Source organism: Cnephaeus nilssonii, assembly GCF_951640355.1.
Source record: "Cnephaeus nilssonii genome assembly, chromosome: 6".
NCBI classification, from domain to species: Eukaryota; Metazoa; Chordata; class Mammalia; order Chiroptera; family Vespertilionidae; genus Cnephaeus; species Cnephaeus nilssonii.
In genome coordinates this window covers 64,961,103-64,985,224 of record NC_137077.1, presented here as the reverse complement: position 1 = coordinate 64,985,224, position 24,122 = coordinate 64,961,103, and the positions used below count along the sequence as shown (strand labels likewise).

At 43.1% G+C, this 24,122-nt stretch overlaps 1 protein-coding gene across 1 annotated transcript in view; it reads right to left on the bottom strand.

The window, feature by feature from the left end:
* MYRFL (myelin regulatory factor like) overlaps window positions 1-24,122 on the bottom strand; it is a 111,626-nt gene that overhangs the window by 5,258 nt on the left and 82,246 nt on the right. The window contains exons 14-21 of the mRNA XM_079775239.1: window positions 18,375-18,538; window positions 17,713-17,773; window positions 14,529-14,614; window positions 11,865-11,939; window positions 11,726-11,781; window positions 11,425-11,604; window positions 1,145-1,207; window positions 473-560 (exon numbers count right to left, since the gene is read on the bottom strand). Of these exons, the coding sequence (XP_079631365.1) occupies window positions 473-560; window positions 1,145-1,207; window positions 11,425-11,604; window positions 11,726-11,781; window positions 11,865-11,939; window positions 14,529-14,614; window positions 17,713-17,773; window positions 18,375-18,538 (773 nt within the window). The remainder of the gene's footprint in view (window positions 1-472; window positions 561-1,144; window positions 1,208-11,424; window positions 11,605-11,725; window positions 11,782-11,864; window positions 11,940-14,528; window positions 14,615-17,712; window positions 17,774-18,374; window positions 18,539-24,122) is intronic.

The following is a 24,122-nucleotide window of genomic DNA, read 5'->3' as shown; positions in this document are numbered from 1 at the left end:
TCAGGACCTGGATTTTTCCCCCTCCTAGCTGAAAAAGCTAAGATAAGCTATATTTTCCCCCAGCAATTAAAATAATGATATCCCTGGTTATTTAAATATACAAACTTCAACTCACTCATAAATTGAAGCCATTGGTAACAATGTCTTTCTTGTCTATAAAATTAACTGGCCCCTCTGCATCCCTGGTTTGTTCCCGCAGGGAGTCGGCCACAAGGCTGCCACTAAGCTTTTTGCTTTGGTCATACCCATTAAAACCAGGAGACTGGGATCATTGGAGCCGTGGTTTATTGACATTTGCTAATACCAACCGTTTTATGATTCCCTCTTCCACCGTGTAACAAATGTGTTTTCACTTAAGGAGCAATGTAAGCACACATTGATTTTACCATGTGGCTTTAGCTTTTATTCAAAACACCCAGAGCCTGGAGTAAATTCCAGAAACAACTGGGGTGTAATGGGGAGGCTTACCCACCCGCACTGGAGGCTTCTACTGCAATACCGGTGATCTATTACTTGCTGGATTTCCATAATCTGAATAGAACTGATGGTTGTATCAATCCCTGGGGTGAGAAGAAATAGAGAAAAGAAGGTAAACTCTTCTGCAGAGGAAAGCAGTACTGTACTTCAGCCCAGTGTCCACATTTCAGAATGCAAAGCAAGAGTTTCCTGGATCAATGGGTGTCACTTGTGTTCAGATAGAAAAAGGAGGAGGAGAAGGGAAGGAAAAAGGCGTTTTTGTTGTTGTTATAGTAAATTTTAAGAAAACTAAATAGACAGCCTCATCCTATCCAAAAGAATTCCCGGATCCTGGAAGCCCTAATAAATTGAAATTTATTGAAAATGCTTTTAAAAAATGAGAAAACAGAAAACAAATGAAAACATAGTGATAAAAAATAGAAGATGGCAGGAAGTTCAAATAAATTATTAAAACCCATGGAGATCAACCACACCTGCCTAGTAATGAGCCACCATTTCTAATGCTCCCCTGAATGCTTAGGCTGGCTGCCATTACACAAGCGTAATGTCTGGGTGTGTGTGGCAGGGTGCAGCCTTTGCCCTGTTCCTCACTCTAGTAACCACAGCCCGTAGTCCCTCTGCCTGGCCCCGCCAGTCAAAGAATCAAGTCACTTAAATTTGAACTTACAGTCACTTCCCCAGTCGGGGCTGGTTAGCACATCCCCTGCCAGGAGTGACGTGCTTCTGTCTTCTGAAAAGAAAAAAGTCTGTCAGTCTTTTTCTTTTTAAAAAAATTTTAAATTGACTTTTAGAAAGAGAGGAAGGTGGAGAGAGGGAAACATCAATTTGATTGGCTGTCCCCTACCCAGGACTGAGTCCACAACCCAGGCACGTGCCCTGACTAGGAATCAAACTGGCAACCTTTTGGTGCACAGGACAATAGCCAACCACTGAGCCACACCAGTCAGGGCAAGTTTACCAGTCTCTAAGGCCTGTTCAAGATGAGAAGAAAACCCAGTGTGCGATACAGTTTGTCTCTGTCAATGGAATGTTCCCCCACCCTTTCTCTCTCCCATCTTTCAACCCATCATATCCCTTACAGTAGATTCTCACTGTTCTCCAAGAAGTTGTCTGCTTTGAGCTAAACTGTGTACCTAAAATTCTCATGTGTGAAATCCTAACCCTGCTAGTACCTCAGAATGTGACTGTATTTGTTGGTAGGGCCTTTAAAGATGTAATTAAGTTGACATGAGACTGTGAGAGTGAGACCAAATCCAAACGGAGACCAGGCCAGAGAGAGGGTGTGCACAGAGGAAAGACTTTGCAAGGGCGTGAGAAAAAGCGGCCCTCTGTGAGCCAAGAGAGGTGCCACCAGGAGAAACCAGGCCTGTTAGCACCTTGATCTTAACTGCTAGCCCCCACAGCACTGAGAAACTATACTTCTGCTGTTTAAGTCGCTTGGTCATGACAGTCCCAGCAGACTAAGACACCAGCCCCGATTAGCTCACTGAAGCTCATAGCTCCCTCCTTTCTAACGCCATAGCATGTGTTACTGAGTCTTCTATGTGGTGACCCATCAGTGGTATATCTGTCACTATACCAAAGGGCATGTTATCTCTATTAGTATTTAAATGTTTATGTATTTTTGTCCTTTCTCCACAACTCCACAGGAGGGAACCTCTGTTAACATTCTTTTTTGTTGCTGTTAACCCTCATCCAAGGATATTTTTCCATTGCTTTTTTTTTAGAGAGAGTAGAAGGGATGGGGAGAGATAGAGAAATATTGATGTTGACACATTGGATTGGTTGTCTCCCGCCCATGCCCGACCAGGGTCGGGGATGGAGCCTGCAACTGAGGTACGTGCCCTTGACTGGAATCAAACCTGGGACACTTCAGTCCACGGGCCAGTGCTCTAACCACTGAGAAGACTGGCTAGCACTACATTATTTGAATCCTCTGTATCTCCTGCATAACGTGATCCACATGGGAATAAGTTGAGCTTAAGGTAAGACTGAGTTGTGGCCAACTGAGGAGAGGAATCCGATCCCTGGTGTGCAGCCAGAAGCTGACAGTGAAAAAGGAAGCTGGAGGAGTGGTTAGGATCCATCAGAGCCAAAAAGGCATTTCACGTGCAATTTTGAAAAGGTAACCATTCAGATGACTGTTGTTAAGACTATGACGGAAAATATATTATTTAAAGTGAATAGTGAAAACAATCATTTCATGGGTGGTTAAATACATAAACCTAACAAAAGAATTCAAAAAATTTTGCAGCATGCATTTTTTAAAATTTGAAGATTATTTCCAAGACTCTGTACTTTTATTGCATTCCTTCATTTGCATTAAACAACATAATTTTATATTTTTCAAAAGTTTTTGTACAGAACACAAAGACATTGACCCCATTTAATAAGAGATACAAGTTCATAAATTACATGCTGCTTTCATGGGCAGAAAAAAAGAGGCACCATGTAAAACAAGTTTCTGTGTGGCATTTCAGGAGAAAAAGCAAAAGTGACTGTGGGCGTTACTTGGGGACAATCACTCCTAAATCCCTCTGTCCTGATCAGTGCTTCCCACACTAGGTGCACGGGCTGCTGTACTTGTCGTTCACCTGACTGTGAGCTTCTGGAAGACTGCATCTTGCTCGCTGTTGTATCCCACCTAAGGCAAGCCCAGGCTCAACTGCGGGTGCTCAGTAAATATTTGTGGAAGGGTGAAGGAAGAGAGGTGGGGCGGGGGGTGGGGTTGAGGGGAAGGAAGAAATGAGAGAATGTCAAATACCCTCTAAAAAATGTGTCCTCTTACACACTCAAAGGGGAGAACCCCAGGGGATGGGTGTAGAGGGATACTGGAAGTGGACGTGAGATGTTGATCCCCTTCACTGTATTAGCAATGGGAGTGAGACAAAACGATCAGACCGTCAAACCTCAGAGGAAAGGTAGGGGAGGGTGGGAGCAAGGGGGAGAGATCAACCAAAGGACTTGTATGCATGCATATAAGCCTAACCAATGGATACAGACAACAGGGGGGTGAGTGCATGAGTGGGGGGATGGGAGGATAATGACACATATGTAATACCTTAATCAATAAAGAAATTAAAAAAACCTTAAAGACAAGGCAAGTACCCTTAGCATCTGCCCCAACATGATGCTTTCCATGAAGAAGAAATGATCTTGATATGTGAGGATTTTCTAGAAAACTGGATATCTATTTCCCTTTAGATGTAAATATATGTGCTATCTAAAAAGGGCTCCAGACTGCTGGGATTCCAGCTATTGCAACAACAATTTTCAAGCACATGTCTCCTGCTATAAGTTTTGCTTGTGATGGCTTCCACAGAAGGCTGTGAATTTACAAGGCAAATGAGGCATAAAGAGAAGGGAAAACCAGAATTCTCCATCCCTCTGTCTTCTTCCCCTACCTTTTGTTCCATGTTCCTGCTGAATTTGCAGGAACGTGGCTCATTATAAACTCTATAAATAGAACTACAGAGTGGCCGCACTTCCACAGGAGGAGTTTTCAGGTTCCTGAAGACTAGAACCCAATGCTAGGATTTACTATCTGATAACAATATTTTTTTTAACAGTAATAAAAAGGTGAAGGTGAGGAGAGATCATCCTGCAGATTTAGAATTACAAAAATGGCTTTTGAAAAGCAGGATTGGAAATACCAAATTTTAAGTCTCCTGTAAAACACCTCCAATTTGTCACTTCTCTGAGGCAAAATTATTCAATTCTGAAAGGCTGGTTATTGAAAAACCATAAATTTTCCTGTTGTCATACAGGAGTGGCTCTCATTTTACAAATGCCTCCCAGCAATATTCACTTTAAATGTAATATACATTCCCAGTGGTTGTCATTGTAAAGTTGAAGATATATTTCATAGTTGGTGAATAAGATCTCTCAATAAGCTAAATTAGAAACTTCTGGAGAAGAGAGGTTTACCGAAGCGTCTCCTGTTGTGGTAGAATGTGCGTATTGCACTACTTGTACAACTGGGCTGATGGCTGAGCTCCAATACAGCATCTTGGATATCTCTTCCTTTCCTGATTGAACCAGACTCAGGCCAAGAAAAAGTCAATGAACCCAACCAATCAATGACTGAGTCCTTTAACACAGCGAACGATTTTCTTTGGGCAATTTGCTCTTCTTAGAGTTCTGGTCTCCAAAACAAATAAGTATGAATTCCAGATGCTTTTTTGCCTTGTGAGATTGGAAAAAAAATGTATTCACTAAATCTCTATAAATCTGTAGAATTCCATAGATTCTCCTCCCTCCCCCCAGTTCCCTGCCATAGGCTCTTTGCTTTTTTTAACATCTAACTTTGCTGTCTATTTAAATCTTTATTGGTTCCATAGAATAAAATCTAGTCCATTGTATTTGTGGTAGGCAGTTAGACAAACATGAGCAAAGCAAGGACTATAGGCCGGGTACAGAAGGTCACCAGGTTGGAAAGCCCCAGGTGCCTAGCAACAAACAAAACTGGGAAAACTGGGGCCTCGCCCCGGAGTGACCTTTCCTCCCTTAGCAAATCTCTGGCCATGCTGTGTGGACCCTCCACTGACCTTTCCTTCCTGGCATGTTGCTAGTCATGCAGGTTAGATCCCCTCCTTAGAGGGGGAACCAACGAGGGGGCTGGAGAATAGCCCTTAAGCATTAAGCTCCCAGGACAACGAGGCTCTGACCCACATCAACTCCATCTAGGCCTCAGTTGTGTTTCAGCTCCAGGCCCAGAAAAACAGCGGAGGCTGACATCAGGACCAGCTGCATTGACCAATGACCCCCTGCCCTGACCAATCAGTGGAGACCATAATCCTGAAAGGATACACCTGGAAAGCTGATAAACAATATTCTATAGAGATTCTTCCCTGGGACTTCCCCTAAAATCCTCTCCCTAAAAGCCCTTAGGACCATGGACCCAGTGTGCTCTTTCTCCCTTTCCCCTTCCCCTTCCCCTCTTCTTTCCCCCAGGCGTGTTTTCCTTGCCTCTTTCCTTCTCCTAAGCTCCAAGGGCCCTTCTTTTTTTCTGTAACTTGTTTCCTGAACCCATTTCTTCTATGGCTCACTTTTTCTACCTCTGTGACTTTCTAAGGAAAGTTTCTCTTATGGTTTAAGTCTTGGCTCTGAATTCTTTCCTAGCCAGAACCCAAGTACTGAGGTTGCTGAATCAAGGTCCTATCTGACTCCACCAGTGTAACCCCTGTTGCTTTCTTGTCACTGCTAGCAATATGTAGTTGGTTCCTCAGAGTAAACGTTCAAAACACCCACTTCCCACTTCCTGAGTAGTCTTACCCAAACCTTTTATTAAATGGGGGGAAAGGGGGTAACCTTTCTGAAAGACATGGACACAATCAACTTAGGCTCAAAAGAAGAACCATGGCTTGGGTTCAGCATATCATAGAAATGCTGATTTTTCTTCACTTCTTTTACTAGTAGTTTTACTTTTCAGCGAGGAAGCTCATGGATGTGTTCTAGGAGCTTGGTAACCTGTTAGATATTAATCTTCATCTTGCTGAACATTTTCCCAAGTTTTTTTTTAACCTTTGAATTTCTTTCTTAACTTTTATTCCTTAATTTTTAAGTGGTCTTCAATGCTTCAGAAGCATCTGGTTGAAACGAATATTTGCCTCTCCTTTTCCTCATTTGGATTTAGAAACCCCAGTGTTATATGGTTCCCTGAACAGAAAGAAAGCATGGACCAGCAGCAGAAGAGAGGTGCCTTTCCTCAGGCCCCCCAAAATATCCCACACCACACCCATCTCAATGGCTCTAGGCAAACTTGGGGGGAGGGGTGGCTGAAAGGGCTTTCTAGAACCATAGAGTGAACACTCTGCATCTTCTAGAGTTGAACCCAGCTATATGCACACACCTTGCTCAAATAAATAGAGGCAGAATGGGAAAAAAATCCAAGACAGGGGACCCAGATTCCAATTCTAACTTGATGGTAACTAACTGCAAAAGCTCAAGCAGGGTCCTCCTGGGCCTCTGTTTCATCAGCTGTAAAATGAACAGGTTGGTGTAAGTCAGAGGTTCCCCTGGCCTAGGGACTTTTGGAATTTCGGGTGATTTGATAAAGGGATCGGTGATATTTGTGCACTTGAAAAGTAATATCTCTGCCATAGATTGGTACTATTTTTCAAATGTCACTGTTAGATTAACAAAAAAATAAATTTGATTCACAACTTTTCCTGTGTATCAGGGACCCTGGTAAAACAGAACTTTCATTTTTAGCTAGAGAAGCTGATAGTTGTGTCTAAAAGGGCACGACCAGGCTCCTTGGAGTAGCTCTTCTTTAGGAGTCTCTTCAGTGTCTCCCATAGGAAGGAAGTTGAGCAGACGTTCTTTGTCCCAGAGAAGAGAGCAAAAACCTTCAGAAGAAGAGCTAGTTGCTGCAGCAGTGAATTTGCTCACAAAGGTCAAGAAACCTTGAAAATGAAAGTTGAATCCCTGACCCATGGATTCATGACCCATGACCTCTTCCTGTCCAAATTCATTATCAGTACTTCTCTCATAGGTGAGATGGTCTCTTCTGAGGACTGCTCTCAGAAAAGGGACACCATCCATACTACCCAAAGCAATCTATAGATTCAATGCACTCCCCATTAAAATACCAATGACATATTTCACAGTCCTAGAACGAACTCTCCAAAAATTCACCTGGAATAAAAAAAGACCCCAAATAGTTGCAGCAATCCTGAGAAAGAAGAACAAAGTAGGAGGGATCTCAATACCAGATGTCAAGCTGTATTACAAAGCCACTGTTCTCAAAACTGCCCGGTACTGGCACAAGAACAGACATATAGATCAATGGATAGAACAGAGAACCCAGAATTCGACCCAAGCCATTAAGCTCAATTAATATTTGACAAAGGAGGCAAGACCATACCATGGAGTCAAGATAGTCTCTTCAATAAATGGTGTTCGGAAAATTGGACAGATACATGCAAAAAAAAAAAAATGAAACTAGACCACCAACTTACACCATACACAAAAATAAACTCAAAATGGATACAGGACTTAAACATAAGACAGGAAACCATATAAATACTAGAGGAATCCACAGGCAGCAAAATCTCAGACATATGCTGAAGCAGTATCTTCACCGATACAGCTCTTAGGGCAATGGAAAGGGAAAGAGAAAATAAACAAATGGGACTACATCAAAATAAAAAGCTTCTGCACAGCAAAAGAAACCATCAACAAAACAACAAGAAAGCCCATTGCGTGGGAGAACATATTTGCCAATGTTATCTGCAATGAGAGTTTAATCTCCAACATTTACAGGGAACTCATACAACTTAACAAAAGGAAGATAAACAACCCAATCAAAAAATGGGCAACACACCTAAATAGACACTTTTCAAAAGAGGACATAAGGAATGCCAAGAGACATATGAAAACATGCTCAAAGTCACTAATCATCTGAGAGATGCAAATCAAAACGACAATGAGGTACCATCTCACACCTGTCAGAATGGCTATCATCAACAAATCAACAAACAGCAAGTGCTGGCAAGGATGCAGAGAAAAAGGAACCCTCGTGCACTGCTGGTGGGAATGCAGACTGGTGCAGCCACTGTGGAGAACAGTATGGAGTTTCCTCAAAAAACTAAAAATGGAACTCCCATTTGACCCAGTAATCCCACTTCTAGGAATATATCTCAAAAAACTAGAAACATGAATCAGAAAGGATATATGCACCCCTATGTTCACAGCAGCACAATTTACAATAGCTAAGATTTGGAAACAGTCTAAGTGCCCATCAGCAGATGAGTGGATTAAAAAACTGTGGTACATCTACACAATGGAATACTACGCTGCGGCAAAAAAGAAGGAATTCTTACCATTTGCAACAGCATGGATGGAACTGGAGAGCATTATGCTAAGCAAACTAAGCCAGTCAGAGAAAGATAAATTTCACATGATCTCACTCATTTGTGGAATATAATGAACGACATAAACTGATGAACAAAAACAGATCCAGAGACAGAGAAGCATTGATCAGACCATCAAACCTCAGAGGGAAGGTAGGGGAGGGTGGGGGTAAGGAGGAGAGATCAACCAAAGTCCTTGTATGCATGCATATAAGCCTAACTAATGGACACAGACAACAGGGGGTGAAGGTATGAGTCGGGGCCGGGGGCGGCGGGGGGGGGGGGGGAATGGGGCGATAAGGACACATATGTAATACCTTAATCAGCAAAGAAAAAAAAGAAAAGAAAAGGGACACCAAATGTCCCCAAAGTGGACTCCCAAGGTAAGGAAAGGATTCAGCAGCCACAACATGTGCTTTCACAATGGATGAATGCTTCTTCCGGGGGCGGGGAGGTGACAGCAATAGATCTTTGTGTATTTAAAACTATTGGGAATATGACTGAAACAAATTCCTTTCTTCATATTGAACCTTTATCTTCACCCTATAGTAATGCATGTTTCCAAGTTCAATCAGAAGCTGCTTTCATGAGAAAAATTGTGCAAGCATTGCCTCCTATAGGCGTGGGGGAAATTCTCTGTACATAAACTTCCTCATTGGAAGAATGGGGATAATTACAATGCCTATCTTTTAGGCTTGTGAGGATTAAACGATTTATTTATGTTGACCACTTATAACAATGCCTTATAAATAGTAGTACTTCACTATATGAAGATGATGATGATCTGTAAATGTTATTTATTCAAGACTAAGATATGAAATAATATCAAAAGGGGAAAAAAGTACATTGCCACCCCAAAACTTCAACCACTGCCCATATTCTGTGTCAGTAGGGCTGCTCAAAAATATTTGGGTTCCTCTTCTTCCCAATGTATGTTAGGTATGTACTTCCCCCGACTGTTTTCAAGTCAGACATGACCAATATCTCCTTTTGTTACCATAGCACCCTAATAAATTACATTAATACATATTTATTGCTATTATTAGCATCATCGTTATAATTTTAGACACTTAATACGTGTGTATAAAATATTTCTTAAAACAAATATAAATTATCATTCACTTGGATGTATTGTATTTGATCTTACAGAGATAAGTACACTTTTAGTCCTTGTCAAGTTTCCATATTTTTTAACATAAAATTCTGTTACTTAAAAAGCATCTGTGTGTGTGTGTGTGTGTGTGTGTGTGTGTGTGTGTGTCTGTCTAAGAGGAAAAAGATGTTCTGAAAGTGGAATGCCAATCTTGTGTTTTTTCACTAACTTAAGGATTACATTGAACTCAGAATTTCTAAAGCCTTCTACATTTGCCCTACTTGGTTTGGGCAGAGAGCCCAGATACTACATCATTTTTAAAATTTTAAGTGAGCCAAAAAAATCTAACCATCCACATGTAATTGCTTCAGTTGTGCAACTATTACTGTCTTTGTTGTCAACAGACAAATGAGACCCTTTCCCTTGGATCAACCAAAATTTCATTCCTGGGCAGGGAGTTCAATATATTCACTCACTGCTTAGCAACAGGGATATGTACCGAGAGATGTGTCTTTAGGTGACTTCGTTATGTGAACATCATAGTGTGCACTTGCACAAACCAGATGGTACAGCCTCCTACACACCTAGGCTATCTGGCAGAGCCTATTGCTCTGACACCACAAGCCTGTACAGCATGTGACTGTACAAAACAACCTGAGATTAGATCCAGCACAAGAGAAAATGATGCAATCAAGTGATGTATGAGGCTGCTGCCTGTGTAACATGGCATACTATTTTACAGAAAACATTTTTTTCTAAGTAGGAAGAATACACTCTAAAAGAATGGTAAAAAGTGTAGTATAGTACATACATAAACCAGGAGCATAGTCATTTGTCATCATATCAAGCATTACATGCTGTACATAATTATATGCGCTATACTTTTATATGGTGGGCAGGCAGTAGGTTTGTTTACACCAGCATCACCACAAACACGTCAGCAATGAGTTGCCCTATAACATTATCCCATCACTAGGCAATAGGAATTTTTCAGCTCTATTATAATCTTACTAGAGGCCTGGTGCACGAAATTTGTGCATGGGGGGGGGGGGAAGGGTCCTCTCAGTCCAGCCTGCACCCTCTCCAATCTGGGACCCCTCGGGGGATATCTGACTGCCTCTCGCAATCCGGGACTGCTGGCTCCTAACTGCTCACCTGCCTGCCTGCCTAATTGCCCCTAACCCCTCTGCCTGCCTGCCTGGTCACCCCTAACCACCTCTGCCTGCCTGATTGCCCCTAACCACCTCTACCTGCCTGCCTGATTGCCCCTAACTTCTCCCCTGCTGGCCTGATCACCCCTAACCACCTCTGCTTCGCCCCACACCCGGGACCCAGGATTCCCTCCCTCTGGCTGACCGCAGGCACCCAGGATCTGGGCCAGCTTCACCCAGGCCAGCCGCAGCCACAGGGGACTGTGGGCAGGTGGCTTCGCCAGGGCCGCAGCCGCAGGAGCCCAGGACTGCGGGGCGGGCAGCTTGTCCCTCTCCCGGGCCGCAGCCGCAGGTGCTGGTGTCCAGGACCGCAGGGCAGGTGGCTTGTCTCTCTCCCAGGCTGCAGCCTGGATGGTCCCCATTCCTCTCTCGTGAGCTCATTTGTGCCTGGCTGGTCCCCATTCCTCTCTTGCGAGCTCATTTGTGCCTGGCTGGCCCCCATTCCTCTCTCCCCAGTGTTAAGTGTCTGAGCAGTTCTGGTGTGAGGGTGTGAGGGCATGATGACAATTTGCATATTAGTTCTTTATTATATAGGATGGGACCGACCATCATTGCATATGTGGTCACTCGTTGACTAGAACACTGTTAGGCAGTGCATGACTTTATTATAAGTGACTGCAAGTTCGTTTCTTTGTGTTTTTAAAGATCTCACCACCCCAAATAGAAGAGTAGAACAATTATCTGGAACTATTAAGAGATTATTCATGTAAATATTGACAAGGAGATGGGGGTCGGGGGAAGCCCTGAGGTTCAAAGCTCTAGCTGTTTCTTTTTGAACATCCTTTACCTGCCCATGACCTCTGATGAGGTTTCATTTCCTCGGACAGTCTTTGCACAGGACTGGAGAGGATGCTTCTTGTTCCCCAGATGGGGCAGCAATAAATCTCCTGACACGGCAGGATCTCACAGAAAGTGATTTCTGGTATTTGGAATGAGGATTGTGTGGTTGCCAGAGACGTTTTAGGTGCTGCACGGCATTGGGCAGAGAGGAGAGAAGAGACAAGGTTAACCTGACAGGCTACTTCTTCTGTTGACAATTCCTAGGAAACACAGGTTGGGTTTAAGGGTGAGGAATGTGAAGATCTTACCTGAGGAGGAAGAGGCTGTGGGTGGCAGGGCCGGCTCCTGAGAGCTTGTGACATTGCTGGGAAAGGATAATGAAACGATTTATGAAAGAGGCCCTCAAGGACCCTTCTCCCCAAAGGAAAACAAGACTGGAATTCTCACCTCGGAGGGAGATTTGGGGCACGTTGGTCTTGATCTTTTAAACTAAGTATGTAAAGGGAGACTATCGTCAAGGCACTGTTTAAAAAATAATAAAGAAAGTATTATGTGGCAGGTTTGATTCCAGATATATCTCACCCAACCAGCTGGCCAGAGATGTTCTCTCACAGGCCACGCAGATGGGAGGGGCGGGGGAGGGCGGGCCTGGTTGACAGCGTGCCATGGAAGCCAGCAGTTCTGCTTCTCTGCCGTGGTAAGAAAAGCCCAGGTGGTCCTGGAGCTCAGAGGCACCTAGGACAGCCCATGCTGATGGGTTTTTCCACAGGGCAGCCCCCTGGCCCTGGCAAGCTGTCTCAGAAGCATCTGTCACTGGTGGAAGATTACAAGAGGAAGCGTGTAAAGGGCTGGAGGCAGCCCTCTGCTCTTTGCAGGAAAAAGCCAGAGCAAAGTTCACATCCACTAGTGGAGGGCGTCCACACTGGTGTGTGGTGGTGTGGGGGTGGGGTGGGGGGGGGCTTAAAGGAGGCACAGGTTTAGTCAGTTGTGGATGCCAAACCCTTTGGCCAGTGCTGACACCTTGCAGCTGCCTGTCTCTTCAGAGCACAATACACCAAATTGGACAGAGGAAGGAAAGACATTCAATAAAGCACACATTTCCACACTCCATGGCTTCAAAATAATGAGTATGTCTCCCCCCACTCTGGTGATCAGAACTGATACATCCAAATGGGAGCTTTCCTTAAAGGTTCTGAGCTTGGGGAAGCTACCATTCCCAACAATGCTCACGCACTGAGCATTCTCCTCTTCGGGGAGTCTAGAACTCTCCTGTGAAAGTCTGCTTGGCGACCTTACAATCCCCCTGGGCTGGCCCGACACAGGGTGACCAAACTTGATCTCCTGCCAGTTCAACTTGACACCTGATTCTGCAGACTCAACTCATTATTGTGTTCCCCATCAAAGGTGGTGGATTTCCATCATTAATACATACAAAGTACGTGCCACATGTCTGCATGCCACTCACGAGGAAAGAACTCCCAGTGCTTCCTCAGCGGCAGCTGGTTACAGCCCAGCCGGCACGGCCCTGCCTGGGAAAGTGGTGCTGAGCCCACTGAGGCCTCAGGCATTGGTTGTGTCCCTCGGGCGACTGCCTGCTGTGGTCCAGTCTCCCTTACTTTGTTCTCCCACAGCCCTCCTTTCCTATCTGCCTGTGACTAATCCTCACTATTCTTTCTGATTTCTCTGACGTCTGCTTCAATGCACGATCCAGAGAACTTCTAGAATCTTAGAGTAACATGGCCATCTGCTCCTTTCTTTGGGGGCAAACTCTGCTTTTGACCCTTCTCAGTTAGACCACAGGTCAGAAATAGGATAACAAGGCTAATTCCACCCATTTACCATCTTGGCGGTCAACAGTATCGGAATGCATAAGCTCTCATGAGCACGTTTCAAAAGCAGCCTCTTTGTGTCGGATTTAGAGCTCCTACAGCCTTTCCTTGGGTTTTCACGGCAATATGTGACTCTAGAGAATGCTGAGTGTGTCTGTAGTGGTGAGAGGCTCACACTCTCCTGAGCTGGGAATCTCAGCAGAAGACAAGAGCACTTAGGAGAGTGAGAAAGGGGGAATGGCTTCTCATGGGAATTCTGTGTCAAATATAATGGGGATGCTCCCACAGTGGTGGGCAGGATAAGGGAGAAGTTAAAATGGAAAGGGGAGGCAAGCAGATGGAGACCCCACTGTCTTCTATAGCAGGAAGCTGCTTTAGATGAAAGGAGTGCAAGTACCCTGGCTCCATCCCTTACTTTTCCTCTGAGAATGACTGTTTCCCCCGAGATGAGCCAGCAGCCGGTCCTTTCCCACACTAACAAAGCATTTTTCAAGGGGTAGATAAATGCCCCTTTCACCACGTGAATAGTTAGACTAAGAACAAGAAGCCCTGGAGGACAGAGGCAAGATGACCAGGGCTCAGTGTCTGAGGGGCATCATAGCAGCAGTGGGAGCCTGGAGGCCAGAGGCCAGAAGAGTCCTGCATCCCGGGAGGGTGCCTCCACGTCCCTGCAGAGGAGGGATGGCAGACAACAGGGACCCAGAGCTGGCGCAGCACAGGCTTTGGTCCTTACTGTACTTGCTTGCTTTAACTACAGGTAAATTTGGCTACGAATTCATCATATTGTACATCCTGGGGTAATCTCACAGCCCCTTTGGGGTGAAGTCTCCACTGAAGAATCTAGAAGAATCCTAATAAAGATGACTGTCCAGGGGAGAGTGGGTTGTACCTGATTACTTACTCACTGTCTTCTCCCACGTAGGCCAAAGAATTTGAGAAAGTTATTTGCAAGACTAAAAAAGACACACACACACACACACACACACACACACACACACACACACACGTGAAAGGCACAGTAACCTGTTACAAAACATCAGTTGACTGAAAAAAAAAATCACCCTTCATTGTTCATTAAAGTGCAGAAATCCTGTGCTGCTTTTCTTCCAAGCATGCGTCTATAAAGGGCTCCCTCACCTCTAAGCTGAATCAAAGGTCAAAGCCCAGTTTAAAGGGCTCCTTGTCTTCAAAGTAAACAAAAGGCCAGGCCTCCATTCACATGTGAGAAAAGGAAGATGGGAAGAACGGGAGCTCCCATAGATAGCATTGATGTTTTTCTTACCAAAATGTCATCACAGCAACGAGCGTTATAACCAAGGTCTGGAAAACCCAGTTAGGACACCACTGTTTTTTTCCTGAAAAATAAACCTATAAAAAGATTCAGTAACGAGCAATGATAAAGCGGTAACGCCAACTGCGGAAAGGACGCCTGAAGACTCACTCCCAGTGGGGCATCTTCGCTGCTCCCTTGGGATGGTAAGCCTGCTCCCTTCATCCTACATCTCCCTCCTCCTCAGCCTCCCTGAAAACAAAGCTCTCTCAAAAGCCACTCCAATTCCCTCCTTTCCCTTGATACTCCAGGCTCCAGGGAACCCGCTTTTCCCTGATGTCCTACAGATGATCATCTGTGCCATTCATTCAGTGCTTATTCTTAAATTTTGATGAGAGAAGAGGGCCTACAACACAAATCACTGTCAGAAGCCAAATGTCCACTTCTCTTAATAGGATGCTTTTCAAAATCAAAAGGCTTTTAAGACATGATAGGATGAATCCCAGTGGAAGGGTTTTAGGCATCATGACAAACCATGGAAAAGATTTTTGTGCCTTCTCAAATCTTACACATCGGTATCTAATTCCACCACCTATTTTTTGGGCCTGTGTCTTATTTATACATTCAACAAATATTCATAAAGTACCAACATGTACAACGTGACAGGGGACATGAAAATGAATAAATTACAGTCTCTAGGAAGTGAATGAGACAAACCTTTAGGACTGACACATATTGGTATGGAACTTGCATATGGGGAATGGACCAACAGCTGCAGGCTAGACAGCTGTGCAATTGCTGGGAAATCTGGCCAGATAGATAGGAGAGGTTTGCTGTGCCCTTAAATAAGGTGCTTCTTAAATATGAGTTTTCCTGCCAATGCCATAGGGAGTATTATGCTTTCTTCCTCTTTGGGAGTACAGGGTAGAATTATGCTTTTGATCAGAAGGAAATTGAATGATGGTGGTAGTTAAGAAATGGCTTAAAATTGGTCTTTTGTTTGAATTCCTTGAGTACTAATAATGGCGAACGCATCTACAGCCCTTATTAAGTGTCATAAACTCTTCTGAATGTGTTGCACATCCTATTTTTAATCTTCATAATTATCCTCAACCATCTTCTGAGACAGGAACTGTTATCCCCATTTTAAAGAGGAGGATAATGAGGCCTAGGAAGGCTAGGTTCCTCACCCAAGATCATACAACTGATAAGTCACAAAGCCAGGATATGAACCCAAAACATTTGGCTTTAGAATGTGCTCTTAATCACAATGCTATGCTGCCTCCCTTTCTCTGTCCGTAAAAGAAGGAAATACCCTACAACTTAGATATTCATTGCTATTTAAAAGGTCCGCATGGCTTAGCAAATGAACTCCTTAACCTGGTGATCCAGAAACTGAGCCTAACTTGTATTTTCAGCCTTATCTTCCACTCTCCTTCCTAACTAACTCCCACTTAATCCTTCAATGAAGCCAGTGTCAGCTCCCAGACCTTTGCTCATAACATTCCATCTGAAACCCCTAACAGCTCCTGTTGGTCTGGCCAACACTCACTCTTCCTTGAAGACCCGGCTCCCATAATACTCCTGCAGGACCCTGAACTCCTGCAATGTTTATCAGATTCAGAAACAACTGTTCTTTGCCTTTACTCCTGATCTTCCCTTGAAATTCTTTAGCTAAATAAGTCATGTCTCACCTTTATCTGCCTCCCACAGGCCTAGGACGTTGACTTCAAGAGGTCTCCAAGTTGAATGGGTGCTCTTCAATCCCTATATCATTTCCTGACTCTGTGTTCACATCCCAACCCCCAACCCACCCACACATCCAAGACACTTAATGTTTTTAATTTAGATTGTGAGACTTCAAGGAATATTTTCAGACTGAGCTCTCCATTTATGCATTCATTTGCCAATATTATGTGCCAGAGCCTGAGGCATAACATGAAGAAGACAGACACAGGCCTGCTTTCATGGACCATAAATCCTAGTTAATTTTCTGAGATAACTGCAAAATAAAGAGATTCTTTGGGTGCAAGATGCAAGCTATAGAGGTTGCACATGAGCAAATTGCACCTATTAGAGTCGCTATGGATGGAGATACCATCCTGCCCATCCCATTGCAAACTAGTTAGTACATAGGGCACCTTCCCTGCACAATATTTTTAATGTTTTGTGTTGATTGAGTACCTGCTATATGCTGGACATTGTGCTAAGGGCTTTAGCTCATTTAATCCTATCAGCATTTTTTTGTAAGGTATCATACTATTATTATCTCTATTTTCTAATGCAATTAAGTAACTTGCCCAAGAACACTTTCACATATGTATTTAATCGGTACATCAAGAAGCTTGTCAGCAACATAACATTGTAGTAGTTTTTAGTTAGAATATTAAGCTTTTTTTTAAGTCCTTTTAGCATAGTTCAACGTAGCATAACATGAGGAGTAGAGAGAAAACTAGTGCAATGGCCCTCACATCAGGTCATCCCTCACCAGGATAAGGTCATGAATCTCTTCCTCAGGGAAGGACCAGCTTTGGAACACTGGTGGGTCAGAGGGGGCACAGCTATCTATGAACTGCAGCTAGAAAGGGAGTATTGCAGCTTCTCCCTCCCTGACACTCCTTTTTACAGAGAGGGTGTCCTCTAAATTAATAAATGATTAACCTTCACTTTTTACTGTAAATGCTATCCTACTGGATGAAAGGTCTCTGTTCATTAATAAAGCCATCACACTTTAACCTTTGCAAGCAAGTGAATACCTACTCTCTATTTGCATATATAGTACTAAATATCAAAGGGAGAAGAGGGGCTTGAGGATTAACTGACATCCTTTGGGATCTTCTGAAGTCAAAGGTAAGGCACTGTGCGGAGTGAAGGCATCCACACTGAGATCTTACAGCCCAGGACCATATGCATGTGGAGGCCAGCGAATTTCCACCTGATGGGGACACTAGAAATAAAAACTGGCGGAATACTATGTTCTGAACTGAACATGTTCTGTATTCATTTCTCCAAACCTCTCTGAAAAACCAGGTAATATCTATTCAACAGTTAGTATTTAAATACCTAAATGCATAAGGATGCAAAATAGGGACTTCATTAACAAAGAAATGAAGAAAAAATATATTAATAAATTGCTGTAAAGACTTTTTTTATAGAAAATATTATTTCTGTTAGTTATAAATGTAAGTTTACTTACCTTGTTGGTTTTTTTGGGAATGTTCCTTCTTGGAGGAGTACTAACAATTCTGCTAAATTTGCTTTAAAAAGAAAGAGAAAATTAATTACTATTCTAATGCCTCTCCAGCAGTTATATGACAAAGACCCAGGCTGTCGCTAACACAGCAGTATGACTATTTTTTTTGTAATGCAGTGGTAATGCAAAGAATGAAAAGTCAAGGCAATTGAGAGTTCCTTTTGTGGAAAAGAACCTTAGTAAACATAAATGAATGCATTAAATGTTACATTATATTTCTCTTTTTTTATATAAATTATATCCCAGGAATTGTGCTTTTACCTCCTTAAATAATAAAAATAATAAAAGTTGTTTTCCTGAGGACCAAACATGGCTTTCTAAATTTAGAAAAGGCCACCTCGCCTAGTTAAAGGAGAAGCGACCCTTTTACTAAAATGTAGCACTTCTTGTAACATCTGCTCCTAAACAGATGGGTGAAGTTTTGTCTAATCTTTAAAGCTGCAGCAGAAAAAAAAAAAGAAAATTATCATTTAAGGCAATTATGTTCCAAAACATTCTAAAAGAAGAATAGGGACTTAATGATCAGAAACAAAGGGTTGCTGCCTGACCTGGTTATGGAAAGACTCACTCCTTTCTCCAGATTCCTGTGGCAATCCTGGGCATACCTGGTGGAGCTCGCTTCACTGACTGAGGACTTCCAACTACTGAGCCGCTTGAGCCTGGCCAGCTTCTGGTTCCATATTTCTAATTCCTCTATTCTTTCTTCAAGGTTGTTGGTTAGTTTGCAGAGTTGTTTCACTGCACCCACATTTTCCATAAAGATCTGGTCCTAAAAATAAAAATAATACAAAGTGCATAAATTTATAAATTCGAGACCATCAGAGAACTGTCCATAGCCCATTCAAAGACATTGGAAGGCACTGCTGAAAATGGTTATGCACAACCTTGAATTCATTCAAGATAAATCTGTAGAGGTTTGCCTCTTAAAGAGGTTTTGTTAAACTGCTGGCTGCATAGTAAAAGTGCTTATGTTCAATTTGCAATAAAATGGAAATATGTCCTTGTAACCCAAGAGAGAGAATGGAGCTGGAGGACACTGTCAAGTTTGGACTCTGAAGAATTATTTCCAATGGTCATGTGCTATATTTAAAAGTCATTAAAAGAATGTTGATGTGTGTGTGCATCACTAAATCATTCTAAGAAATGACTCCAGTTCTTCCTGGTAAAATGTGCATCGAATTGCTCAGGTGAAGGAGGAGGAATGAAGACCTGGGCTTTTCTCTGAGTTCTGCCACTTACTGGTTGTGAGACCCAGATAAAACACAACCTCTCTGAGCTTCAGTTTCTTCATCTGTAAAGGAGAGGAAAATTCTTGAGGTATTAATTTCTGCCCTAACAACCCATGAGCTATCATGTATATTTCAGCCTAACTCCCAAACAGAATTTAAAACAACAGCTATACTTAACTCTTTCTGTTCAGAGAAAGTCACTGACAGGTCAGAAAGGGCAAGAAAGAGGAAATCAACCAAAGCCAGAGTAAGAAAGTCTTCTCCTCCCCCACCCAATACACTTCAGTTGTCATAGGAACATGAGTGTCTATCTCTCAGCCATAACAACCACCCTAGAAAGCTCTCATAAACTCACACCCTGATCCATACTTCTCCTCCTTACCCACAGAACTCTTTGGGGCTCATAGTAGCTGGTCCACTATTGTAATGAGCTAGAGGCCAAACAAAAAAGACTGTTTTGTGGTTGGGGGAATCAAACCAAAAGGTGTGTGTCTTTGAGATTCCCATCATGCAAAACAAAGTTTTAAGGGTTTCAAAAGCTGTAAAGCAACTACTCAGAAAGGATTCAAAGGTTGAACATAATGAATTTAAGGCTTAGTTCATGCAGTTTAAAGACATGCACACTGCTACAGAACAGACTGGTAAAGGTAAGTGTACAGTCAGTTTTAGAACACTCTACTACTGAACTATGATGGTATATAAATCACTTAACTCTAGCACAAAGGTTAAAGAACAAAAGTACTAAAAATAACTACAGCTACTGTTTACAGAAGACCAGAGAAAAACCAAGCAATGTCCAGAGAAATGGAGTACACTCTTTATTATGTCAGCGGGCTCAGAGAAAGATTTCAAATTCTGAGCAAAAACATGGAGGAAACTTTTCCTTTTTATATCTTTCTAGCCCTTTGTCTCCCAAATAAGGGTTTCTGGTCCTCTTTGCAAGTTCTTAAAGAGCCCCATGTGCTGGGGCCTTGAGACCACAACTAAAGGCCTGGCCTGGCGCCAGCACTGATAACTCCATCTGGGGATGGTTTATGGCCTCTTTAAAATGGGAGTAAACAGGTCTTGCTGGACCAGACAATTAAAGGGGCAGTGGCTAGACTACAGGCTAATAAGAATGTGCATTAGGTTAATGGCACAGATTCAGATTGCTAGCACCCAAAAATGTCTCATTTTCCCCATCAATACAATAATTCGCTAATGGTACACACATTAAAAAAGGTAAATTATAACATCAAAAACATAAAATGTGGAAGGGGAGTAAATGGGTAGAGTTTTTGTATGTGATCGAAATTAAGTTACTATCTGCCAAAAATAGGCTATTATATCTATACTAGAGGCCCGGTACATGAAATTTGTGCATGGGGGTGTGTGTCCCTCAGCCCAGCCTGCACCCTCTCCAATCTGGTACTCCTTGAGGGATGTCCGACTGCCCGTTTAGGCCCTATCCTACTGGGATCGGGCCTAACTGGGGAGTTGGACATTCCTCTCACAATCCAGGACTGCTGGCTTCCAACTGATCGCCTGCTTGCCTTCCTGATTGCCCCTAACTACTTCTGCCTGCCAGCCTGATCAACCCCTAACCACTCCCCTGACAGCCTGATTGATGCCTAACTGCTCCCCTGCCAGCCTGATTGCCCTAACTGCCCTCCCCTGTAGGCCTGGTCACCCCTAACTGCCCTCCCCTGCAGGCCTGGGTCCTCCCCCCAACTGCCCTTCCCTGCAGGCCCGGTCACCCCCAACTTCCCTCCTCTGCTGGCCTGGTCACCCCTAACTGCCTTCCCCTGCAGGCTTGATCACCTCCAACTGCCCTCCCTTGCAGGCCTGGTCCCTCTCAACTTCCCTCCCCTGCTGGCCTGATCGCCCACAACTGCCTTCCCTTGCAGGCCTAGTCCCTCCCAACTGCCCTCCCCTGCTGGCCATCTTGTGGTGGCCATCTTGTGTGTTGGAGTGACAGTCAATTTGCATATTACTCTTTTATTAGATAGGATAGAGGCCTGGTGCACAGGCGTGGGCCAGCTGGTTTGCCCTGAAGGGTGTCCCAGATCAGGGTGGGGGTTCCTTTGGGGTGTGGGGCAGCCTGGATGAGGGGCCTGTGGTGGTTTGCAGACCAGCCACGCCCCCCGGCACCCCAAGCGGAGGCCCTGGTAGCTGGGATTTATTTATCTTCTATAATTGAAACTTTGTAGCTTTGAGTGGAGGCCAGGGCTGGCCAGGAAGCTTGGCTTCCTCCATCGCCGGGGCAACCCAAGCCTCCTGCTCGGTCTGTGGCTACAGCCATCTTGGTTGGGTTAATTTGCATACTCGCTCCTGATTGATTGGTGGACGTGGCTTGTGGGCGTAGTGGAGGTATGGTCAATTTGCATGTTTCTCTTTTATTAGTCTAGAAGGTATGTCATATAAGCCTGATGGTGACCACACAATAAAAACTTACAGGAGATACAAAAAAAGATAAAGATGAGAGAATCAAAGCATTTCACTATAGAAAATCATCAATTCACCCAGGAAGACAGCAAAAGAGGAAGAAGGGAACAAGGGAAGAATAGCCGGAAAACAATATGATGGTGTTAGTAAGTCCTTACCTAGTAATAATTGCCTTAAACAAAAATGGATTAAATCCTCCAATCAAAAAGCAGAGAGTGTCTGAATGGGTTAAAAACAAACAACAACAACAACAAAAACACAGAACCCAACTATATGCTGCCTACATGAGGCTCATGTCAGCTTTAAGGACACACGTAGACTCAAAGTGGGAGGAGGGAAAAAAGATACTAATGGAAACCAAAAGGGAACAGGGGTGGCTATACCTATGTCAGATAAAATAGAATTTAAGTCAAAAACTAACAAGAGCCGAAACCGGTTTGGCTCAGTGGATAGAGCATCGGCCTGCGGACTGAAAGGTCCCAGGTTCGATTCCGGTCAAGGGCATGTACCTTGGTTGCGGGCACATCCCCAGTAGGGGGTGTGCAAGAGGCAGCTGATCGATGTTTCTAACTCTCTATCCCTCTCTCTTCCTCTCTGTAAAAAAATCAATAAAATATATTTAAAAAAAAAAAAAAACTAACAAGAGACAAAGAAGGTCATTATATAATGATAAAGGAGTCGATTAATCAAGAGGATATTACAGTGGTAGATATATATGCACTCAAACCCAGTGTGAGATGAGTAAGTCCTGGGGATCTAATAATGTGCAGCATGGTGACTATAGTGAACAGTGTTGTATTATATACTTGATCATTGCTAGGAGAGTTATAGGGGAGTAGAACTTTGCCACCCCAAAATATGTCTCATTGGCATAAAAGTTATTTTAGGCTATTTTTTTTTTAAAGAAACAAAAGACACAGGAAGAGCTTTCTACCTCCCCCTTCGCTGCCTAAAACAATTTGGATAGAAGGCCTGTTTCAGGAAGCTCTCACCCTAGATTACTGTGAAGAATAGGAGCCAGGTGTGGTGACTAGAGGGCAGTCCTGCTTGTTCAAAGTCCTCTCTGTGTCTCATTGTCTCCACTTGGCATAGCAAACATTTGTTTATCAAACATTTGCTTCTTCACCATGTAAATTGCCTTCCTCCCCTTGGAAGTCTCAGACTCCCAGCCCCTTCTCCTGAGCTCTGGATGGCATATAAGCCTCAATTGCCGGATTGCCTCTGGGCCCTCATTTTCTTCTGGAGCCCCAATATGTACAAAATTCAACTTGGGTTTTCCTTGGTTATCTGTCCCATGTCAATTTAATTCTTACACCAGACATAAGAATCTATAAGGATTGGAGGAGAAACTTTTTCTTTCCAACAGAGTAAATCTTAAATGTTCTCACCATACACACCAAAAAAGGTCATTATGTGAGGCCATGTGTATGTAACTTGCTGTAGTAATAATTTTGCAATATATGTGTGTATCAAGTAATCATGTTGTATACCTTAAACAGTGTTGTGTGTCAATTATTTCTCAATTCAGCTGTGAGGGAGGATACTTTATTTTAAAAAAAATAAGACTGGACATGAATTGATAACTGTGATATAAGTGACGTATATACATGGGTTTCATCACTATTCTCTTTATTGTATATGCTTGAAATTTTTCATTAAAAATGTTAAAAATAAATAAATCAGAAAACATGAACCAACCAAAAAAAAAAAAAAATCTCCTGACAAAAGCTCTTCTAAAAGTTCTAACTCTGGTATACACTGAGTGGCCAGATTATTATGATCTCTGAACGCATAATAATCTGGCCACTCAGTGTATATCCTATATAATAAAAGGCTAATATGCAAATTGTCCCCTCGACCAGGAGTTCGACCAGCAGGCAGGCCAGCCAACCGCCCATGTCTCCTCCCCCTGGCCAGGCTGGCCAAACCCCACCCATGCACGAATTCATTCACCGGGCCTCTAATATATATATATATACACACACACACTGAGTGGCCAGATTATTATGCGTTCAGAGATCATAATAATCTGGCCACTCAGTGTAGATATTCTTTTACTTCTAAATTTGTTTTAATAAGTATAAGGCAAAAATGGTGAAGATAAGAATAACATTCTATAGTTCTAAATCATAGTAAATGTCATTTCACTATTTCCTATGTTTACATTGCAGAAAGCTTTGTGCTGTAATGATAACTATCTTATTTAGTGGATCAGATGGTCAGTTGATGTCCACCCTCAAGTCCAAATCAGGTTCCCAGCCATGGCGTCTGATTCCCCACCCCCGACCCCCACCCCTCCACTCCCCGCACTCCCCACAGGCAGTCCATTGGGCAGTGCTGTCAGCTCAACCGCTTAAATCTCCCGAATCTACCCACTTCTCTGTATCCTCACTGGCACTACCATACCATATATATATAATGTGTATACACACACTTTGAATATTTATAGACAGTGTTATTAAAATACATTTCATTTTCGAAATTGAGTTATCAGCTGTTAATGTCTGCATACATTTTTGTGGACACCCTGTATGTTTTTATTTTTACTGGCAACTGGTTTCTTCTTTTTTAAAAAATGTTTCCTTGATACATTTAATTGTGATTTAGCCCCAACCAAAGCAGACCATGGAGAAGGATGCTAACGTCCCCTCTAAACTGCGGCATGGTCGTTCCGCAGGGTCTCCCCAGGACTTTTAATGC